This window comes from Entelurus aequoreus, linkage group LG04 (genome assembly GCF_033978785.1).
Source record: "Entelurus aequoreus isolate RoL-2023_Sb linkage group LG04, RoL_Eaeq_v1.1, whole genome shotgun sequence".
Taxonomy (NCBI): domain Eukaryota; kingdom Metazoa; phylum Chordata; class Actinopteri; order Syngnathiformes; family Syngnathidae; genus Entelurus; species Entelurus aequoreus.
The window spans coordinates 38,544,285-38,567,485 of NC_084734.1; the positions used below are offsets into that span (position 1 = coordinate 38,544,285).

Below are 23,201 nucleotides of genomic sequence, written 5' to 3' on the forward strand. Positions count from 1 at the left end.
TTAATGTCCGTGACCCTAATGAGAATAAGCAATATAATATACAGCAGACGAGCTACACTACATAATACTGACCACTAGATGTCAGGCTTTTCTGTTTGAATGGCTGATCAAAACACAACAGATGCCGTTTTGAGTGCATGTTGTTCCAATAATTAGTGATCAATGTAATGAAATTACACCCAATAAATGTAACGTTTACGAGGTTTTCTAGAAATATGACTCACCAGCTAAAATTATGTAGAGAGCAAACTATAACCTGCAACCCAAGAATGTACAACAATTCTTCTCAACAAAAGAGGAGAAATATAACCGTAGAGGAAAATCTAATTTAAAACATTTGTATGCTCCATATTCGTATGTGCAATTAAGTTATGGAATGGATTAACCAAAAAAAATCAAAGCACCAATATGATTCAGTTTAAGAGACTGTTCAAACTACAAGTGTTCACAAAGTACACAGAACAAGAATTATGATGAACATCTTGAACCCTTTTTTTTTGGAGAGAAAGATTATTTATGTATTTAATATTTGTTTACTTAATATGGTATATCATTTATTTATTGTTTACTTATTCACTGTTCTGTTACAGATAACAGGGAAATGAGTTACAATTGCTATGGTATGAAAAGGGGTAGGATTAAATAAGTTTAGCTTTTTCGTACTCCTTTTCGGACGTGCTGTAATGAAACAACTGGAAAGATGTGATGCATTATATTGCATTGTATGCATGTTCGAAATAAACTGAAACCGAAACCTGTACAGATTCTATTGGAAGAGTTTAGCATTTTATTACCAACAGGCTTAGTACAGGTGTTTTCATCTTTCTTTTCTTGCGTTTAAGACGGCCACAAAATAATGCATTGTATTTTATGACACAAAATACAGAGCGAGTCGCACTCCACGCCAGAAGACGGCGCTAAAACATAATGGTGGTGTTTGCGAATTTTGAAAGTAGAAGAAGAGTGGCAAAATGAGGTGACTGTCCCTGTAAAGGATAATTGTGTTAGTCACAATTGAAATGTTTTTAATCATTATTTGTTTATGTCGATAAGTGAGACTGTGTGCTATGGGACGAAGATGCTCCGATGGTGTCGATTTTTCTAGAAAATTCAACAAGGACTTTGAATTATCCATGTGAAACTCGGTGACGTATTGAGGGGAAACTTGTTTTTAGTTAAGTCGTGGGCTGGGTCGTCACTCGAAGGATTAGTACATGTTTATATAATTGTATACATATCCTTGGCGTTTATGTGCATGAGAGGATTGCTTAATGCGAACATTTGCAAACAAACCCCGAGCAGAACTCTTGTTAGTCTAAGAAATGTGAAGGGAAACTGATTTGTTCTGAAACTAATGTCTTACCCATCACTAATTGGAAAGCTGTGTTTAATTATGGGTGGATTTTGTTAGACTGTTATGTCTGCAGGTGGCAAAAAATGTGTTACAAAGGCATCCATCATGCTTCTATGGACTGACAGTAGCAACGGGAGACAAACTGACGTCATTTCCGGTATCAGAATAGGAAGGCGGAAGCAGTGTTTTTTGGGGGGTTTTTTTTAGAAGTGTGAAAGAGCAAGTTCACTAGTTCAGTAACATCACTGCTCGTTTTTTATCCAAGGATTTTGAGTAATCAGTCAGTTGTGACATATGCCTTTTTAAAAATGCCACCACCACCTAAAAGGACAAATGTGACGAGGACCATAGAGCTGAAAAAAGAGCTTATAGCCAAGTTTGAAAGTGGCGCACGAGTCTCTGACCTGGCTGCTCAGTACAAAATGGCTAAGTCAACAATATCGACTATATTAAAAAGGAAAGAAGCCATTAAAGCTGCTGATGTGGCAAAAGGAGTAAAAATACTTACCAGTAAGAGACATGTAAAAATGGAGGAAGTAGAAAAGATATTGCTGGAATGGGTGACTGAAAGACAGTCGAAGGGTGAAAAGGTGTCAGAGCCCATTATATGTGAGAAGGCAAGGCAGCTGTATAGTGACCTCATCAGAGACAGCCCTGGAGACAGCGCTGATGACTTCAAGGCTAGTAGAGGCTGGTTTGAAAAGTTTAAAAAGAGAAGTGGAATCCGCTATGTGGTTAGGAAGAGGGAAACTGTCCGTGCTGATAAACAGGGAGCAAAAAAGTTTGTGGAGGAATTTCAAAGATTTGCAGAGAGCGAAGGCTTTCTTCCCCAGCAAGTGTTTAATTGTGACGAGACAGGCCTTTTTTGGAAGAAGATGCCCAAGAAGACGTACATCACAAGGGAAGAGAAGAGCCTACCAGGACACAAGCCTATGAAGGATAGGCTAACTCTCCTGCTCTGTGCTAATGCTAGCGGGGACTGCAAAGTGAAACCACTGCTTGTGTACCATTCAGAGACCCCGAGAGCGTTTAAAAAAAACAACGTGCAAAAAGACAAGCTGACTGTTATGTGGAGGTCCAATCCCAAAGCCCTAGTGACCAGGCAGTTTTTCACAGAGTGGTTCCAGGAAGTGTTTGCTCCCAGCGTTGAGGAATATTTGACGGAGAAGAACCTCCCACTGAAGGTCCTACTGGTCCTGGACGCGGCTCTGACACAGCCTACGGGATTGGGAAGAGATTGGAGCAGCGAGCATGACTCCATCACGGTGAAGTTTTTACCACCCAACACCACTCCTCTCCTCCAGCCCATGGACCAGCAGGTCATCTCCAACTTCAAGAAACTCTACACAAAGGCACTCTTCCAAAGGTGCTTTGAGGTGACCATGGAGACAAACCTCACCCTGCGGGAATTCTGGAAGGACCACCTAAATATCCTCCACTGCTTGAGTATCATAGAGACAGCCTGGGAACAGGTTTGCAAGAGGATGCTGCAATGTGCCTGGAGGAAACTGTGGCCAGCCTCTGTGGTGCCCAGGTTCTTTGAAGGCTTTGAGCTCGATCCTGTTTTGGAAAATAATGTGGTGGATGAGATTGTGTCCCTGGGAAAGTTCATGGGCCTGGAGGTGGACAGTGACGATGTTGAGGAGCTGGTGGAAGAGCACACTCTGGTGCTGAGCACTGATGAAGTGCAGGGTGTCCATGGGGAGCAGCAGCAAGAAGCTCCTGAGGAAGTATCTTCTGAGGAAGAGGACACCAGCTGCATTGACAACATTCCTACTGCAGAAATCAAGGAACTGTTGGGCTACTGGGCCAAGACGCAGAGTCTTGTTGCAAAGTGGCACCCCAGTATTGGCGTTGTGAAGAGGAACATCAACCTGTTTGATGGAAATGTGGTGGAACACTTTAGAAAGATTCTAAAGAGCCGTAAAAGACAAGCTGCATTGGACAATATATTGTCCAAAGAAGAACCAAGTTGTGGGAGCAGCAGTGCTACTGAGCTCCAAGCCTCAATTAGTGGTGTTAAAAGAGGAAGAAAGGACTTTGCTCTGGAGCGGGACTTGGATGAAGACTTTATGGAATGAGACTCAGTGACATCCCTTTTCTCCATGTCCCCTTACACCTCATTGCTTCACTTCTTTTGCACTTTCATGACCACCAAAAATGTTCAAATATTACCTTGTATGTACTTTTAATGTTAATTGTGTCAAAAGTTTGTTCTCCAAAACCTGTTTGTTTGCAGTCTGCTGAAAAGGATTGTAATTCAAAACAATTGTACGTTTTGAACAGTGTTTGGTCCACTGTTTAGAATTGTTTCTATCAAGTACCAGGACCCTCAAAGTGTCTCCATAGTCAATAGAAAACCAGATGGTGCTCAATGATGTCATGGACATGTTATTTCACGGCCCAGAGGCCAGCAGAGAGTCATCACAGTCTCAGGACCAAGTAACTGACACATGGACTCAGAAGCAGAGTTAGAACTTCTACAGAGATGTAGTGGGACACTTAGGTCAAGATAATATGTGGACACCAGGCAGGGACAGGAACCAGGTCTGGGTTATGCCTGGAGCACAGAGACCAGACCAGACTTGGGACACCAGGACAAATGAAGATATAGTCTGGAGCAGAGATGGAAGAAAAATGTTCAGTCCTGGTAATTATTCTTATCCTGATTTGTAGATAACACATGAGATGTATGAGCTTAAAATAACCTAAATCTTGAGATTAATAATGATATTTTGCATTTTTATCTCTTTGAAGATTTAAACATGAAGACATTCCAGATAGTGGTGGTGACAAGTCCTGCAAGCTTCATGCATCCTCCACACTCATGTGTGTTTATTTAGTTACACTACATTAGCATTTGACACAAAGTAATTGCTGTTCCATGGTGAATTTTGAGCCCAATGTTGTGTGTTTCTCCTTTTTTTTGTTATCATGGCCGGTTTTCAACACACAAAAAGGTCTTGCAGAGCAGGACACCATGGACATCCCTTACAGCATTAGCATCCCCAGATGGACAATAATGTTTAAATAACTCCCTGTACACTTAATAAATTACATAAAATAGCCACAGTTTGACCCTGGAACAGATTTTGTGCAGTTGTGTTTTTTTTTTAAATAATCTATAGGGCATTTAAAGTATGTATGAAGGGTCGACCCGCTATTCATTGGGCCCTGTGATCCGTGGTGACATCGTTTTGTGTAAATAAGCACACTTGACGTGTTGTAAATAACAGGGTGCTTCATATGAAGCTTAATTCCATACATATTCCTGGCTAGCCTCTTCCTGCTCCGTCTCTGATAATATAATGGCAAATCCCCCAGCATATGCACTGTCCTGTAGCGTTCGGCATTAATACTGGGCTGGTAGTACTAAGATCCAACCCTGGCCAGAGATGTGCCAAATATGTTTACAAATTCATGTTAAATTTGTTATTTTACTCTTAAAAATAAATGTAGCAATTGACTACTCAATAATTAGTTTTAGTACAAAACATGCATCAAAATAAATTCAAGTTGAATTAAAATAGGAAAAAAATAGTTTTGCCTAAATAAAAGTGTGAAACATCTTATAATTGGGGATCTTAAAATACAATTCCGCTATGGGCTATATCCAGGGGCGGCCTTGTTTGCAGAGTATGTGGTAATTCCTTCGGTCCGTGAATGCATCAGTAGATGCAGTCTCGCAAGTAAACACACGGTGCACCGCACTAGTCATTTACTCTCACTAGTCATTTACTCTCTCAGGCTCGGCCTCGTCGAGTCGGGGCTACCTATTCGCCGGCCTGGTGGCTTGCCTGTGCAGGGGAAGGCGAAAGAGGGGCATCGGCATGGCGGACATGGAGGCGCGGCGGCAGGCTGCAGGACGTTGTGCCTTCTCTCTCTACCCCGGAGCTCAGCTGAAGTGAGCAGCTCACACATTCCTCGACAGCTTTACAAATGGACGTGTTATTTATATAGATTTACTAAAATGCTCCTATAAAACATGTTATCTGACCTACAGTATGCATATGGAACACTCATTTCTCATATAGGTGCAAATATCAGACGAGATGCATGCTGGTAAAACAGATTGCCTGTGCAACTCTTGTTCCTAGATAAAACGTCAAATATTGAACTGTACACAGTTTGTCATCCATGAGAGGTTGGTCAAGATTTTTAGTCTGAATTCTTAGTCTTAGCCAGATATGATGGACAATTGTGTGCTTCCGCAAATGGAAGCACTTCTTTGGGGAAGTATGGAATAAAGGCAAGTTTGGAGGAGTGTGGTGTGGAAGAAGGGCAGCATGGTGACACAGGGGTTAGTGCATGTGACTCACAATACAAAGGTCCTGGGTTCAATTCCCGTGCTCAGGGTCTTTCTGTGTGGCGTTTGCATGTTCTCCCCATGTTCCACCCTCAGGGTGCTCCCACCTCCAAAGACATGCACCTGGGGATAGGTTGATTGGCAACACTAAATGGGCCCTAGTGTGGGAATGTGAGTGTGAAAGTTGTCTGTCTATCTGTGTTGGCCCTGCGATGAGGTGGCGACTTGTCCAGGGTGTACCCCGCCTTCCACCCTAATGCAGCTGAGATAGGCTCTAGCGCACCCCGTGACCCCGATAGGAACAAGCGGTAGAAGATGGATGGATGGGTGTGGAAGAACTACAACTAGCCCAATTAGCCATGCGACATCTGTTAAAGCTGCAAACTGCAACTCAATTTGTCACTTTTCACTTCCCGTAGGTGTCGAAATTATTTGTCCATACATGTCCAACTTTGTAACATCACTCCGCCCACGTCAAAGGTGACGTGCCACATGCTCCGATCTTTCTGTTGAAGAAATATACAAAGCACAGGTGACTTAAAGGCCTACTGAAATGAATTTTTAAACGGGGATAGCAGATCCATTCTATGTGTCATACTTGATCATTTCGCGATATTGCCATATTTTTGCTGGAAGGATTTAGTAGAGAATGATAAAGTTTGCAACTTTTGGTCTCTGATAAAAAAAAGCCTTGCCTGTACCGGAAGTAGCGTGACGTCACAGGCTGAAGGGCTTCTCACATTTTCCCATTGTTTACAATGCAGCGAAAGCGATTCGAACCGAAAAAGCGACGATTACCCCATTAATTTGAGCCAGGATGAAAGATTTGTGGATGAGGAACGTGAGAGTGAAGGACTAGAGTGCAGTGCAGGATGTATCTTTTTTCGCTCTGACCGTAACTTAGGTACAAGCTGGCTCATTGGATTCCACACTCTCTCCTTTTTCTATTGTGGATCACGGATTTGTATTTTAAACCACCTCGGATACTATATCCTCTTGAAAATGAGAGTCGAGAACGCGAAATGGACATTCACAGTGACTTTTATCTCCACGACAATACATCGGCGAAGCACTTTAGCTACGGAGCTAACGTGATAGCATCGGGCTTAACTGCAGATAAAAACAAAAGAAATAAACCCCTGACTGGAAGGATAGACAGAAAATCAACAATACTATTAAACCATGAACATGTAAATACACGGTTAATGCTTTCCAGCTTGGCGAAGCTTAACAATGCTGTTGCTAACGACGCCATTGAAGCTAACTTAGCAACGGGACCTCACAGAGCTATGCTAAAAACATTAGCTATCCACCTACGCCAGCCAGCCCTCATTTGCTCATCAACACCCGTGATCACCTGCGTTCCAGCGATCGACGGAAGGACGAAGGACTTTACCCGATCATCCGTGCGGTCGGCGGCTAGCGTCAGATAGCGCGTCTGCTATCCAAGTCAAAGTCCTCCTGGTTGTGTTGCTGGAGCCAGCCGCTAATACACCGATCCCACCTACAACTTTCTTCTTTGCAGTCTTCATTGTTCATTAAACAAATTGCAAAAGATTCACCAACACAGATGTCCAGAATACTGTGGAATTTTGAGATGAAAACAGAGCTTTTTGTATTGGATTCAATGAAGTCCGAATACTTCCGTTTAACTATTGACGTCACGCGCATACGTCATCATACATAGACGTTTTCAACCGGAAGTTTAGCGGGAAATTTAAAATTGCACTTTATAAGTTAACCCGGCCGTATTGGCATGTGTTGCAATGTTAAGATTTCATCATTGATATATAAACTATCAGACTGCATGGTCGGTAGTAGTGGGTTTCAGTAGGCCTTTAACCTTTTCAATGGTTTGTTAGAGCAAGCCCCACATGGGCGATGCAGAGCACCGGAACGGCCCTATTGAAATTGCTGTGTTTTTTCTTCTATACATTTGGATGCCTTTTGGAGGCCCTTAACATGCACGAAAAGTTCCAATATTTGGCAGGTGTGTCAGGTATGGCAAATATTTTTTGATTTTGGGGGTCCAGAAAATGACATTTCAAAATTAGCTCTTAAGCGCCTCCTTTAAAATGAGAAAAAATTTGCCCCTGTATTACTTATGACGGGACGCATAAAAGTCTCATGAACTCATACTTGAATACCAACAGGAGGTCGGCCATCTTGGTTTTCGACTAAAAGAGTCACTGTATCGGCCTTTCCAAGCTTTCCAGGTTCTAAACCAAAGGCCACGGGCTGAGCCAGGACAGGTGGTGCACTTTCATACGCACATCCGACTACGCACTCTCAAAAAATAGCTTTATTTGCAAAAAAAAAAAAGGTTTTCTTTCCAACATTCCATCCAAGGTTAACAATAACAACTTTAACTACATACAAAGCTTTAAACAAAACTAAGTCTTGCGTAAGAAGTGGTCAAAAAATGTTTTCACCGCCTGTCTCTCAACCTGACATTTGTCCAATCAGTTTCACCTGTGCGTCCCTATATGCTTTCGTCACAGGTGCTATAAATGACACAGAATGCAAATGACTTTGTAATTCATAAAATAAATAATTTAACTTAATATATGCAGTACCAGAGAAATATAAATAACACAAAAATGGCTACCAAAACCATAATGACCAACACCAAAGTGCAGCAGCGCAGTAGGCCCAAGTATCCATCAAACACCACCACAATGACCAACACCAAAGTGCAGTAGCGCAGTAGGCCCAAGTATTCATCAAACAACAAATAATTAATTTAACTTAATATATGCAGGACTACAGAAATATAAATAACAAAGGCTACCACAGTCGTGGTTAAAATTACAGATACTACACATATGAGGTGATGATAAATTGCGAACAAATTGTGCCTACCCAATAAGATGTGGGCGTGGCATGGCACCAAACATTGCTCCGATGATGCTCCACGAAACACAAAACGGTAATAACTGCTTAAGGAGGTTAATTTATATTTTTATTACGAAAGCTTTTCTTTTGACACTTAATTTATGTAACAGAATATTTTGCGTTTAAATTTTGTGAACTGAATTTTTTGTACATCAAATTAACTGAAAAAAATTCAGTTTGAAAAAAAAAATCAGCGTATAAAAATTCAGTGTAAAAAAATTCAGTGCTGAAAAAATCAATGTCGAAAAATTTGCCACTTCAAAAAGCAAGACACACTTCCGGTGTTTTATGACTGCAGCAATCGATCCTGTCTTAGAACCAGCCAATGAGGTGCTGAAGCCACGTGACAAGGGTCTTGACACAGGTCTTGCAAAACAGCATAATAATATACACAGTTAACCTGGGCATACTAGAACATAATTAACATTTCAATGCGGCCTGCTGGATATTTTGTCAAACTATAAAAATTATTTCAATAGTTATAATGTGCACTTTTGAGTAACATACGATACAAAGCTTTGCTCCATGCAGACCAGGCACGAACAGAGTGGCGGGGGGGCTTGTTTACAGAGCACAAAGACGGAAGGACGAAGACGGAGGCAGATTTCTACATGCCCAGGTAGCCAAGTTAATTGCCTTTTTTATGCTGTCTTGCAAGACCCGTGTCACAAAACTTCCAACCTGACACCTCATTGGCTGGTTCTGAGACAGGACCAATTACTTCAGTCTTAATTTACGAGAAGTGAGTCTTGCTTTTTGAAGCAGCGAATATTTTTACACTGAGTTTTTATGCACTGATTTTTTTACACACTGAATTTTTTTACACTGATTTTTTTTATACACTGAATTTTAAAACACTGAATTTGTTTTCAATTCAATTGTCAGCATAATTTGATGTAAAAAAATAAATAAAATCAGTTCACAAAATTTGAATGCAAAAAATTCAGTCACATACATTCTTATTTGGTAAAAATGATGACACCCTGAAGTGCCTGATGGGTCAGTACCTGTTCCTACCTACTCTTAGTGGGTGGAGCCTAGTGGCAAAAGCTGCAACACCACTGGTGATCAGAGACGGATACTAAACTGATGGGCGATGATAAATTGCAAAACATGTTTTGCAAATGACAGGATGTGGGTGTGGCATGGCGCCAAACTTTGATCTGATGGTTCGCAACAAAACACGAAATGTTAATAACTCGGCTTCACAAATTCAGATTTTGATCCTAATTAGTAGAAATTATGTTGATGTAGCCCTGAAGTGCACAATGGGACCTGTTCATAGCCATTCAAAGTGGGGGGAGCCTTGCAGCGAAATCTGCCCCATGCAGTTACCAATCAAACAGTCATTACTGCATTTTAAATGATCAGATCTTCTTCCTAATTTCCTAACTAACTTTAAAGATTTTTTTGCATTATTGTCATCCCATTGGGTTGAGTTTTTTCTTGCCCTGATGTGAGATATGAGCCTAGGATGTCGTTGTGGCTTGTGCAGCCCTTTGAGACACTCGTGATTTAGGGCTATATAAGTAAACTTTGATTGATTGATTGATTGATTGATTGAAGTAGGGGTCTGATCATGCCTAGCCGTTAATATCGACACTACCATTGCCTCCTTGTGGTTAAAAAATTATAAGAGTCATAACTTTGTTACACATGCTTCGATCTTCCTGAAATTTCTGATAGTGGGTAGAGGTGTTGGGTTGGACGCAACTGCATGACTACTGTGGCGGCCTTATCGCCCCCTTATGGTGAAAAATTGTAACTGTCTTAACTTCCTTCCACATCCTCCAATCTTCCTGGGTCGGGGTGTTGGGTGGGACGCAACTGCATGACTACTATGGAGCCTTTATCGCTGCCTTGTGGTAAAAAAAACTGTGACATTAGTAACTTCCTTATACATGCTCCGATTTTCCTGAAAATTTTGATGGTGGGTCAGAGTGTTGAGTGGGAGGCAACTGCATGATTACTGTGGTGCATTTATTGCCCCCTTGTGGTGAAACACTATAACAGTCATATCTTCCTTACACGTGCTTTGATCTTCTTGAAATTAGTATTGGGTGTAATGCAACTGCGTTACTGAAATTGCGCCAATATTGCCACCTTGTTGTGAGAAAATATAACAGTCATAACTTTGTTACACATGCTCCGATCTTCCTGAAATATTTGATGCTGAGTCGGGGTGTTGGCTGGGATGTAACTGCATGACTACTGTGGCGCTATTATCGCCCACTTGTGGTGGAAAAGGAAAATTCATAACTTCCTTACACATGCTCCGGTCTTCCCCAAATTTTGATGGTGAATCACAGTATTGGGTGCAATGCCATGGCATCATTGTAGTGTTGCCAATATCGCCCCCTTGTGGGGGAAATTTACAACAATCATAAGTTCCTTTCACACGCTCTGATCTTCCTGAAATTTTTGGTGGTGGATAAAGGCCTTGGGACTGACGTGACCGCAAGCGTCATGCGTGCCGGCTGACTCGAGTGGTGCAACGGGGGCAAAGCCCAGTTCAACGCTGTTAGCAGCTTTAATTACATGTAATACTCTTCATCACATTGTCATCCTCTTTACTCCATTTGATACACATGCACACATTGTGATGAGTGCTGAAAATAATCATCATATTTGTCAACTTGAATGTTTTAGAGCGATGACTGTCACGTCCAAGAAGCTCTGAAGATGAAAAGAACTCCTGTTAGACGAAGGTAAGGCTTGTTGGTCATCTATTTTTTTTAGTTGTATCTGTGATTATCTTACAAGTAATTTGATCAACATATTGAAGGAGATTTAACAACAAAAAACACCAATTCAAAATTGAACAAGATTTTTTTTTTTTACTAAACTGCATGCAGAACATCGAACAAGTCTTTTTACTGACACACATCTCAACAGTTAAATTAGAATAATACAGAAATCAATGTGAAATGGTACCTAAACTTAAGAGTTCTTCAACCTAAGAGTGTTTTGTGATAAGAGCTGTCTCTCGGCTAATTGTTATGCGTTAACTTGCAAGCAAAAATTTGAGTTACAAGGATCCCGCAGCCCCAACCTTAGTTAGTGTAGCAAAATGTCACAGTGAACCACGTGAGATGCGGCCAAAACATCCTGTCTTACTTGCTGGCATTACCTATAGCTAGAGTTCAACATAACTTATTTTTTCAAGCATGAAGGATAGTGCTGAAAAGAAGGGATGATATTTACTGAAAAAAATAAAAATAAATAATTAACACCATAAGTGACTGAGCGTGTCGGAAAAACATGGCAAAGCAATTTGGGCGCATATTATTGCTAGTCTGCACCATTCTGAAGCAAGGAACGCCAGCAAAGTATGTTAAAATAATATCTAGACGGTAGACATTTATCCATGAAAAAATGGAAGATCTGCTCATGGTGTGTTTGACGCAGAAGCAGCTGGAAGGAGATACCGTTTAAGTCCATTCTCCAAGATAAATACTGTCCATTATTATTACATTACTTCATAAAAATAATTTAGTTGTTCGGAGTACATTATACTGTATTGTTTTTATTAAGGCTGAAACGACGCGTCGACGTAGTCGACGTCATCGCTTACGTAAATACGTCGACGCCGTTTTTGTGCGTCGACGCGTCGCATATTTACGTCACACTACCGTCATGGCGGACCGCAAAGCAGACGATCAAAGCAGACGATGCGAGCGGTGCAAGCGAGGGGGGAAAAGCATGCCAAAAGTGGTCAAAAGTGTGGGAGTATTTCAATAAACGGCCTAATAATGTTGTTGTATGCACACTGTGTCGAGCGGAAATGGCCTATCATAGCAGCACAACGTCAATGAACGAACATTTGAAAAGAAAACCATCAACTAGTCAATCGTCCGCGCGAGCATACGTTGTCATCATTACACAAAAACATGAATGTGTCATTTGTATCTGCTAGGGGTGTAACGGTACGTGTTTTGTATTGAACCGTTTCGGTACGGGGCTTTCGGTTCGGCACGGGGGTGTACCGAACGAGTTTCTAAGCTAAAGCTAACTTTAGCTGCTAAAGTCTTAACAAGCTGCTTCGCTCCTCTGCGTCTGTCTCAGCACGCAGCATTGTCCCACCCACACAACCACCTGATTGGTACACACGCAGCATTGTCCCACCCACACAACCACCTGATTGGTACACACGCAGCATTGTCCCACCCACACAACCATCTGATTGGTACGCACGCAGCATTGTCCCACCCACACAACCATCTGATTGGTACACACGCAGCATTGTCCCACCCACACAACCATCTGATTGGTACACACGCAGCATTGTCCCACCCACACAACCATCTGATTGGTACACACGAAGCATTATCAGCCAATCAGCAGTGTGTATTCAGAGCGCATGTAGTCAGCGCTTCAGCGTGGAGCAGATAGGTGTTTAGCAGGTGAGCATCAGGCAGCGGACTCTCCCCAAAGGATAATAAACACCTCCCAGTCAACTACTAGTAACATCACTATGAGCCCGTTGACCTTCTAGAAATATAAACTGCAGCTCAGCTCACTCGCAGTCCTGGCTTGAGGTGAAGGCTAATTACCTCTCGTTCCAGCCACATCGACCCCTTCTGAGCGCCTATTTTCAGCTGCTGGGAATATTGTAAACAAGAAAAGAACCAAACATGTACACATGCTAACCTTTCTTCATTACAACTGTTAGTCACTCACTGGAATGAGTAGAATTGGTTATTGTGTACTGTGTTGGACTGGATGTTTATTTTGCACATTTTAAAAGCAATACTTAATGTTTACAGTGCTCCAGAATATTTAGATTGGCACTTTTTTGTATTGGATGTTTATCTTTATTTTTGCACATTTTAGCAAATAAGCAATACTTTCACTTTTGAAATGCTTATACTATTGCAGAATATTAAGATTTGCACTGGATGTTGACTTTTATATTTGCACATTAAAAAGCAAATAAGCTACTTTTAATTTTGTTAAATGTTAAAAGTTTTAAATGTTTACATTGTTACAGAATATTTAGTCATGTTGTTGTCAATGTTGACTGAGTGGCCATACTTCTTTTTTTTTGTAAATAAAAGCCATGCCTTTTGAAAAAACGGGCCTACATTTATTTTTTCATCTTCATTTTGAATAAAAAAAATAATCGGTAAAAGGAAAAATAATCTATAGATTAATCGAAAAAATATTCTATAGATTAACCGATTAATCGAAAAAATAATCTATAGATTAATCGATAGAAAAATAATCGTTAGCTGCAGCCTTAGTTTTTATACAATATTTCTAATGTGAAAGTTTTTTTTTCTTTTTAAAAGACATGTTCCAAGGATGTTTTGGAAGGGCCAAGCACCGATTAAAGGCCTACTGAAATGATTTTTTTTTATTTAAACGGGGATAGCAGATCTATTCTATGTGTCATACTTGATCATTTCGCGATATTGCCATATTTTTGCTGAAAGGATTTAGTATAGAACAACGACGATAAAGATTGCAACTTTTGGTATCTGATAAAAAAAAAGGCTTGCCCCTACCGGAAGTAGCGTGACGTAGTCAGTTGAACATATACGCAAAGTTCCCTATTGTTTACAATGATGGCCGCATGAAGTGAGAGAGATTCGGACCGAGAAAGCGACAATTTCCCCATTAATTTGAGCGAGGATGAAAGATTTGTGGATGAGTAAAGTGCAAGTGAAGGACTAGTGGGGAGTTGAAGCTATTCAGATAGGGAAGATGCTGTGAGAGCCGGGGGTGACCTGATATTCAGCTGGGAATGACTACAACAGTAAATAAACACAAGACATATATATACTCTATTAGCCACAACACAACCAGGCTTATATTTAACATGCCACAAATTAATCCTGCATAAAAACACCTGCGTGTTTGTTATGCTAGCTCCTCTGCTAGCTCCTAGCTCCATAGAACACGCCAATACAATTCAAACACCTGATCAACACACACAATCACTCAGCCCAAAAGACCGTTCACCTAACCCAAGGTTCATAAAGCTTATATATTTTTAAAAAGTTACGTACGTGACGCGCACGTACGGTACGGTACGTGTTATGCTAGCTCCTAGCTCCTATGCTAGCTCCTAGCTCCATAGAACACGCCAATACAATTCAAACACCTGATCAACACACACAATCACTCAGCCCAAAAGACCGTTCACCTAACCCAAGGTTCATAAAGCTTATATATTTAAAAAAAGTTACGTACATACGCAAAAAAAAGTTGCGCACATACGGTCAAGCGATCAAATGTTTAGAAGCCAAAGCTGCATACTCACAGTAGCACGTCTGCGTCTTTGTCATCCAAATCAAAGTAATCCTGGTAAGAGTCTGTGTTGTCCCAGTTCTCTACAGGCGTCTGTGTATCGAAGTCAAAAGTCCTCCTGGTTAGAGTCTCTGTTATCCGAGTTCTTCCATCTTGACTGCATCTTTCGGGAATGTAAACAAAGAAGCGCCGGCTGTGTACTGTTGTGGCTGACTACGTTCGAAAAATACGTCCATTTCGCACCGACAACTTTCTTCTTTGCTTGCTCAGCTTCCTTCTCCATAATGCAATGAACATGATTGAAACAGATTCACGAACACAGATGTCCAGAATACTGTGGAATTATGAAATGAAAACAGAGCTTTTTCGTATTGGCTTCGATGTGGAAGGCATACCCGTGTTCGCCGGTCTACGTCACGCGCATACGTCATCCTCAGAGGCGTTTCGAACCGGAAGTTTAGCGGCAAATTTAAAATGTCACTTTATAAGTTAACCCGGCCGTATTGGCATGTGTTATAATGTTAAGATTTCATCATTGATATATAAACTATCAGACTGCGTGGTCGGTAGTAGTGGGTTTCAGTAGGCCTTTAAATTGATTTTAATTAGACAAAGTGTTTTGAATAAGGAGCTCAGTCACTGAACCAATTGAGCTGGTAAGTGTTGGTACTACTGTGTATATGAAAATAGAGAAGTATGAAAGAAAACTAGGGCAGCACGGTGGAAGAGGGGTTAGTGCGTCTGCCTCACAATACGAAGGTCCTGAGTAGTCATGAGTTCAATCCCGGCCTCGGGATCTTTCTGTGTGGAGTTTGCCTGTCCTCCCCGTGACTGCGTGGGTTCCCTCCGGGTACTCCGGCTTCCTCCCACCTCCAAAGACATGCACCTGGGGATAGGTTGATTGGCAACACTAAATTGGCCGTAGTGTGTGAATGTGAGTGTGAATGTTGTCCGTCTATCTGTGTAAGCCCTGCGATGAGGTGGCGACTTGTCCAGGGTGTACCCCGCCTTCCGCCCGATTGTAGCTGAGATAGGCTCCAGCGCCCCCCGCGACCCCGAAGGGAATAAGCGGTAGAAAATGGATGGATGGATGGATGGAAAGGAAACTAGCAGGTGTAGTTTGCTCTTTGTTGAAATTAATTTGAAATCCAACCAATTGCAAGGGTTGGACAGATTATTTGAGTTTTAAGAATCCACTGTTTCGAGTTGTGTTTCTATCAGGTCCAAGGACCTTCAAGGTGTCTCCATACGCTCAGTCAATGATCCAACCAGCACCTGCCCAGTGATCTCATCAAGTGCTTTGACCAATAGGTTGGAGGCACAGTCCATGACCCTGCTAACTGCAAGACTACCTTTTAGATTAGTAGTGAAGGACAGCAGGAAGCCATCCCAATCTCAGGGCCAAGGCGCAAACGCCTGGACTCTCCGAGCAGGACAGTCCGGTAAAGACCAGATGTGGATACCATGCAGGGGCAGGGATCAGGCCGGGATGGAGGTTTGGGAAGGAGGTCAAGATACCTGGAGCGCAGGATGGGATCTTGGAAGACCAGAACAGACTTGGGACTGCAAGAGTAATGAAGATGTATGGAGAAGCAAAAACAGAACGAATGTGTGGCATCCTGGTAAGTATTCAATTTCCTTTCTTGGCTTGTAGAAGATGATGTTGATGTACGAAGCTGAGAGGAAATAACCAAAATATTGTTTCACTGTTCTTGGACCAGAAGTTTCCATGGTTCAGTCTATTGAGGAACACAAGCCACCTACAATCTCCACCAAGAAGGAGCCTCCCATCTACGCTCCAGGTGTCCAACATCTCCATTTTGGGGAAAAAAACTGTTCGGATTCTGTTTTATTATATTACTCTTGAAATGTTGGACCCTCACAGGAAGCCAAGAAGAGGGCTGGCAGCTCCAGATTGTCGCCATAGGCAGAGTGACGTGTCCCAAATGTAGAAGTGTGAGCCGGAAGACTGTGGAAGGCTTGAAGAAGCACATGGAGAACTGCAGACTGGTCAACAATGATCCTTTTAACTACAAGTTTGTTAGGAAGATCTTGATAATTGACTTGCTTGTGTTGTGTGCAGCAACCCTTCACATGCCTGCACTGTGGGAAGCAGCTGATGTCCTCCACAGGGATGAAGTATCACATCATAGCCAACCACAGCTTCCTGGTGAGCGCCGCGAGGGGGTAAAAATGTCTGGGGTCATTTTTGCATATTGTTGATGTGTTTTTAATCTGCCAATAGCCATCAGCAGATGACACTAAGGACCTGGATGACCGCACTATTAAAGACAAGCTGCGTAAAATCCTGAAGAAGTTGGGCAAGTTGAAGTGCTCCAAAGAGGTGACCTGATGCTACATTCCAGATTGCTGGGATGTAGGAAATACAAAGTCTGATTCATAGCGCTCTACTCAAACGTAAACATAAAACATGGCTGACTACCATGATAAGCTTAGTTGTCAACAACGATAAATGAATGACAATCAGTTTCTACCAGTTTCCTGCAATGCAGCATGAGCGACATGTTTGCAGGGCTGCAGGGCGGCTTTCACCAGCATTATGGGATATTTGTACCACATGAAGAAGTGCGGCAAGCAGGAGGCGGAGCTAGAGAAGATGCGGCTCAGTTGCTCCCACTGTGGGAAAACCTACAAGTCCAAATCGGGCCTGGAGTACCACCTCAAGTCTGAGCACGCCCCAGTGAGTGCACTGCACTTTTCTGCTTCGGCGGCTAGCATCTCAAGCAGAAGGTCGTTCCTGTCATGCAGACTGCTGAGAACAGCGAGGAAAACGTGGTGCTGAAGGTCCGAAAGGAAGCAGACCCGGAGAGGATGCCCAGCGGCAGATTACAGCGGGCTTCTGCACTGGTGGCCAACTTTCACCTGGCGGAGATCGCCAGCAATGAGCCGCACAAAGATTGGCCCAAGAGGAAATTTCAGTCAGACTTGGTGCCTGAAGACAAAAAGGCAAGACTTTAATCAATCACCAATAAGGCATATAAGTGATTGCTCTCACCTCATGTCCCCACAGTTAAAATACTTTCGACCCAGCCTGCCCGCCTTCAGCCAGGAGGTGCTGAAGAAGTGGAAGGACGAGTTGAAGCTGCACAGGAAGGTCCAATGTCCCAACCAGGTTGGACGCCAGCATACTTCCTTTAAAAAACGGCCATCCTTTATTTCTATCCCCGGTGAAGCCAAAGGAGTGTTCCATCTGTGTCAGTGTGTCCTCTGTGTTTCAGGGCTGTGGCTGCACCTACACCAGCGTGTCAGGACTAAAGGCTCATCTGGGACTGTGCCCAATGGTACGTCACTTGTATCAACCTAATAAATATATACAGTGGACCCTGCTAAGTCAGTCCCACTGATGTCGCCAAGATCCGTCCCACTATGTTATTATTAGGGGTGTCCTGATACAACTTTTTCACTTTCAATACCATACCGATATTGGAGCCTTGAGACCTGGCCGATAATAATCTGATATGATGTCAGCACAAACAATAGCACATACTTTTATTATTTTGTAGTGTTGAATGATATAAAATGCTTGATCAAATGAATGGTAGGTAAAAAAAACATGCATACATACCACTTTATTAACTGGAGACTTACATGACATAAATTGAAGTGTTTTGGTTGTTGTTTTTGGTGACACCTAGTGGTCACAAAACTCATGAAGCAATAATTTGAGCTATGCAGACACGTTAGTTACTGGATACTTTCTAATACGCTTCTGCCTTGGAGACTTTGTACTGTATGTAAAAGTAACATGCAACAATAATTATTAGAAATGTTTTTATATTGACAAGAGTGCTGTTTTAGACTGCAATATTGTTCAGTTAAGGACACTTATTACTACGTCCATCTTGGGTGCTGTTGTGTGCTTAGCTGTTGTGTAGCTGCTAGCTCCTAGAGTATCCTACAGCCTACCATATAGCCTACTAGTCATTTACCTTTTGCAAATGACTGGACTAAAATAAAAGAAAAAAACTACAGGGGGCCTGATTTACTAAGATCCAAATACCACACGCAAGACAGCATGTGCAAAAAATAAAATAGCGTGTACTATGAGTGGACGTGTTGCGTGTGATCTACTAACACTGCTTGTGCAATTGAACAGTGGTGCAGAGACCACCTTATTTAAATGAGGATTTTGCAGCATACATGGCTTTTACCATGGAGACTATAATTTTCTGCACATTTGTGTTATCATGCTCCTACCTGTGTGCGATGTGTTGAACCAGCAGCACACATATATAATCTGTAACACCTTTTTTGAATCGCAATCTAGACAACAGAAACATCTGCACACTTGACACTTACCTCTGTGCGCGAGACTGTGGATCGCATCATCAGCACATTTGTGCGTCTGGAATGACTCAGATACAAAAAGATGCACACTGAAAGACATATTTTCTTGTAGGAGGTATATTATAGGTTCCTGAATATAAAGAACGCCAGCAGACACCAAAACGCATCAATTGAATTTGTTTTATTGATAAATGGGATATACTTGTATAGCGCTTTTCTACCTTCATGGTACTCAAAGCGCTTTGACACTATTTCCACATTCACCCATTCACACACTGATGGCGGGAGCTGCCATGCAAGGCGCTAACCAGCAGCCATCAGGAGCAAGGGTGAAGTGTCTTGCCCAAGGACACAACGGATGTGACTAGGATGGTAGAAGGTGGGGATTGAACCCCAGTAACCAGCAACCCTCCGATTGCTGGCACGGCCACTCTACCAACTTCGCCACGCCGTCCCCTTAAATCATCCAGCAGCTATAAAGATTAAACAAATATGTTGCTTGATAGACGATATGTCTAATATTTGATATGTCTAATATTTTTATATTTCTGACCTTCCAAAATGTTGACACACAAACATGCGACGCAGGATTCTCGTTTGTCCATCGTCTGTCAGTGCAGCGCAAGCGCCGATCCTGTGTGGAACTGTCAGTTTGCACGTCCTTCTGACACGTGCTAAATAAAACACCAACTAGTGCTCACAAACTGGTGATGAGTGTCGATAAATCACATTGTGCGTGCTAAATAATGATATTTGCATTTTGTCCTCCCAGTACAGTGGACGTTTTGACGATCAGCATACAGTATATTTTGCATATTAATGAAGACAGAGACGCAAAATGGATTGCAGGCCGTATTCTGCTCACTTCACAGACGCAATCCACTTTGCACACGTTTAGTAGATCAGCTTTGCGTGTGCTATCAGGTTTGCACATGTTTTAGTACATGCAAACCTTTAGTAAATCAGGCCCTTAGTGTGCTTATTGAAGGACATTTAGATGTTAAGTGGCGTCTAGCTTTGCACAAGTATACGCTGCAGGGCTGTTTGTATCATGCTTAGATTGGAGATTTTAGATGAAAGCCGATATCATTTGACACCTGTTTTTTTGCCCATATCAAACTAATATCCAATATCAATATCGGCTCTGGACACCCCTATTATTTAAATTAACAGCAAGTTAACACCAAGCAGGTATTCAATATGTTTTTTTAAATTAAATAACAGGACAGTGCTGAGATTTAATATGTATTTCAATTTATTGTGCCTTTATAAATTTAGTCTTGGGATGCACGTAGCACCATTTGGTGGAATGAAAACAATATTACAATAACTGGCTGTATCTACTCATATGAAATATCTGGTTGGCTAGTGAACTGGTTTCATATTTATTGGAATATATTAATACCTGTTTTATATCAAGTTTGCATTTAGAACGCACCTTAACAAGACAGCCATCTGTATTCTTTGCCATGCTTCATGTTTGATGACAGTAAAGCTTTCTATTCTATTCTATTTTATTGTTGTCAAATCCGTAAATTAAAAGTGGTCTAGTTACACAGCATTAAGATTGAAAGTTAAAGTCCCAACAACAGTCACACACACTAGATGTGGTGAAATTATCCTCTGCATTTGACCCATCCCCATGTTTACACCGTGGGAGGTGAGGGTAGCAGTGAGCAGAAGCGGTGGCCACGCTTGGGAATCATTTGGTGATTTAAACCCCAATTCCAACCTTTGATGCTGAGTGCCAAAGCAGTCCCATTTTTATAGTCTTTGGTATGACTCGGCCGGGGTTTGAACTCACAATCTTTCTGTCTCAGGGCGGACACTCTAACCACAAAGCCACTGAGCAGGGTGCACACAATGATTTCCTGTTCACTGCAAAATAAGCTTCAAACTAAGAGCATGGCAATATTACCCAATATTCTACATCATTCTTTTTTTTCGATTGGAAGAAAGATTTGCGCATGTATGAAACCTTTACTGTGATTGGAGTCATGACGGCAGTGGCTCGGGAGGTTGGGGGTTCAAACCCAGTTTCTTCCATCCCAGTCACTGTAAATGTGCGAACAAGAGTATGTTTTGGTTACGATTTTATCTACGTACTGTATGTCGACATCAGTTAGCCTGTAAAGGTGTGTCAATATAAATGAGGTCCACTGTAATAAACTACAGAAAACTCCAATCCTGATTTGAATCAGCAATCAATTGTACATAGATATACACACCTGCATATGGGAAACATGTGGATTATTGCATGTGATTCCTCCCCAGGGTGACGTTGACGCGGGCGAGTATAAATGTCTGATCTGCAGCAAAGAGTTTAAATCAGAGAGCGGGGTGAAATACCACATCAACTCCACGCATTCACAGGTAACAGCAGGACTTTATACTGTTCACAGCCACCAGGGGGCATAACGTCGTATAGTTTCTGGGGATTTTGATATCATATCCTGTGCAGCTGAGCTGGGCTCCAATAACTGTATTGGACCCTAGCTTGTCCCTTTTTGGGACAAGCGGTAGAAAATGGATGGATGGATGCTGTGATGTGCCTGACAAAATGTTGCTTCTGTCGTAATAATTATTTACTGTTTCCCCTCATCAGGACTGGTTTGTGACAAACAAAAAAGCTTCAAAGAAGTTTGAGAAGTTCCTTAAAAGGCAATCCAAGGAGTCTTTCCAAAAAACAGAGAAGCAGATAACGAATGCACACCACCATCACCATCACCTCCGTTCTCATCATCATCATCATCATCATCAGTTCCATCAGATGCAGGCCCTCCACCTAGATTACCAGTGTGTCCTCCCACTGGCCGAAACCCACTCTGAGAAGCTTGTGCTGCATTACGCCCCTCTGGAACCTCCGCCCGGACCCTTGTGGGTGGACATGGACAGGAGGGGAGAGCAGGCCCCCATTGAGATGGAGGACGATGCATAGAGAGGAGGGGCGAGAATGAAGGAAGACTGGAGGCACAGACTGACTTAAAAAGTCCAACATGGTGCTGATATGGAGAAGAGAAGAGGTGAGGACTGCTGTTAAGTTCTTAGTGTTTAACTTTGCTTCTTATAGTGTTAATCTGTGTATATATGACTCCAAGACATTGTGTTCACCTGCTATACTCCATTTGTATGTACGTCAGAGAAACAGTGCAGTACTGTATTTCCTCTTGGTGCCGCTCAACCTTCACCTAACATCGTCGTTTTGTATCTTCACTGTCTGATCTTATTACAGTGAGCTTTGATTACTTAGTTCATATACATAAATGTTTCTACCATACTCATTTTTTACGAGCGATCTGCTTCTGGTTTATCATACTAACATTGTTAAAACAACATATTTAAATTTTTATGGCTTGTGTTTCTGTTTAAGATCACAAATAAAGCAATGACTAAATCCAGTATATTTATCGAGGTATTCAAACCAGTGAACTTAACTTATTTTAGACTTAGACATAGACAAACTTTATTGATCCACAAGGGAAATTGTTCCACACAGTAGCTCAGTTTCAAAGGATGGAAAGGATAATGCAGGTATTAAATAGACTAAAAATGTATCATAGTAGCAATATAAAATATAACATATATGTAATTGAGGGATTTTTTTTTAATGCGTTCAAGAGTCTTATAACCTGAGGGAAGAAGCTGGAGGTTCTGCTCCGGAGGCTGCGGAACCTCTTTCTAGAGTCCAGCAGTGAAAACAGTCCTTGGTGGGGATGTGAGGAGTCTTTACAGATTTTCTGAGCCCTGTTTAGGCAGCGGCTTTTTGCGATTTCCCGGATAGGAGGAAGAGGAGTCCTAATGATGATCTTTTCCGCCATCCTCACCACTCTGCTGAGACTTCCAGTCTGAGGCACTGTATATGTAACAGCTGCAGAAAAAAAAGAAGAAAAAAAAAAGGTCAGCATAAAATAGAGAGTAGATCCAGCAGAAAATATACATTATAAACTAAGAGAGGTCATTTTTGTCATCCATTTAATTTGTCAAACTAAACAAAAAAAACATTTACATCTCATTCCACTAAATATTTCAACTTCCTTAAATACTGAGCTGCAATAAAAATCTAATGTTTTGACACAAGTCTGGCTT

General features: G+C 41.8%; 3 protein-coding genes across 4 annotated transcripts in view; all 3 read left to right on the plus strand.

Annotated features, from left to right (window-relative positions):
• The first annotated feature begins 963 nt into the window (after positions 1 to 963).
• Positions 964 to 4,411, plus strand: LOC133648588 (tigger transposable element-derived protein 1-like). Of its 2 annotated transcripts, XM_062044826.1 has the most exons (3): positions 964 to 4,004; positions 4,112 to 4,183; positions 4,315 to 4,411. In XM_062044826.1, exon 1 carries the CDS (start codon positions 1,663 to 1,665, stop codon positions 3,433 to 3,435), a length of 1,773 nt encoding a protein of 590 aa, XP_061900810.1. In that variant the 5' UTR covers positions 964 to 1,662; the 3' UTR covers positions 3,436 to 4,004; positions 4,112 to 4,183; positions 4,315 to 4,411. The 2 variants fall into 2 exon arrangements, with proteins under 2 accessions (XP_061900810.1, XP_061900809.1); XM_062044825.1 differs by having other exon boundaries at positions 4,112 to 4,406.
• Positions 4,412 to 4,979: 568 nt separating this feature from the next.
• Positions 4,980 to 23,101, plus strand: LOC133648587 (zinc finger protein 512-like). The gene is made up of 13 exons (XM_062044824.1): positions 4,980 to 5,258; positions 11,205 to 11,263; positions 16,029 to 16,429; positions 16,529 to 16,609; positions 16,693 to 16,817; positions 16,891 to 16,977; positions 17,053 to 17,151; positions 17,341 to 17,508; positions 17,577 to 17,774; positions 17,839 to 17,940; positions 18,047 to 18,109; positions 21,390 to 21,488; positions 21,721 to 23,101. The coding sequence occupies exons 2-13, from the start codon at positions 11,238 to 11,240 to the stop codon at positions 22,051 to 22,053; spliced, it is 1,782 nt and encodes a 593-aa protein (XP_061900808.1). The 5' UTR covers positions 4,980 to 5,258; positions 11,205 to 11,237; the 3' UTR covers positions 22,054 to 23,101.
• The window catches only part of LOC133648580 (general transcription factor 3C polypeptide 2-like), a 32,055-nt gene continuing 30,857 nt past the window's right edge, over positions 22,004 to 23,201 (plus strand). The window contains exon 1 of the mRNA XM_062044811.1: positions 22,004 to 22,138. The gene's annotated coding sequence lies outside the window, so the exon portion shown is untranslated. The remainder of the gene's footprint in view (positions 22,139 to 23,201) is intronic.

Excerpts from the sequence above, each read along its gene's own strand:
- LOC133648588 (XM_062044826.1), top strand. The coding sequence starts at position 1,663 with ATGCCACCACCACCTAAAAGGACAAATGTGACGAGGACCATAGAGCTG.
- LOC133648587 (XM_062044824.1), top strand. The coding sequence starts at position 11,238 with ATGAAAAGAACTCCTGTTAGACGAAG. Across the intron at positions 16,430-16,528 it reads AACGAATGTGTGGCATCCTG|AAGTTTCCATGGTTCAGTCT; the intron begins GTAAGTATTCAA and ends TTCTTGGACCAG. Across the intron at positions 17,775-17,838 it reads TGGTGCCTGAAGACAAAAAG|TTAAAATACTTTCGACCCAG; the intron begins GCAAGACTTTAA and ends ATGTCCCCACAG.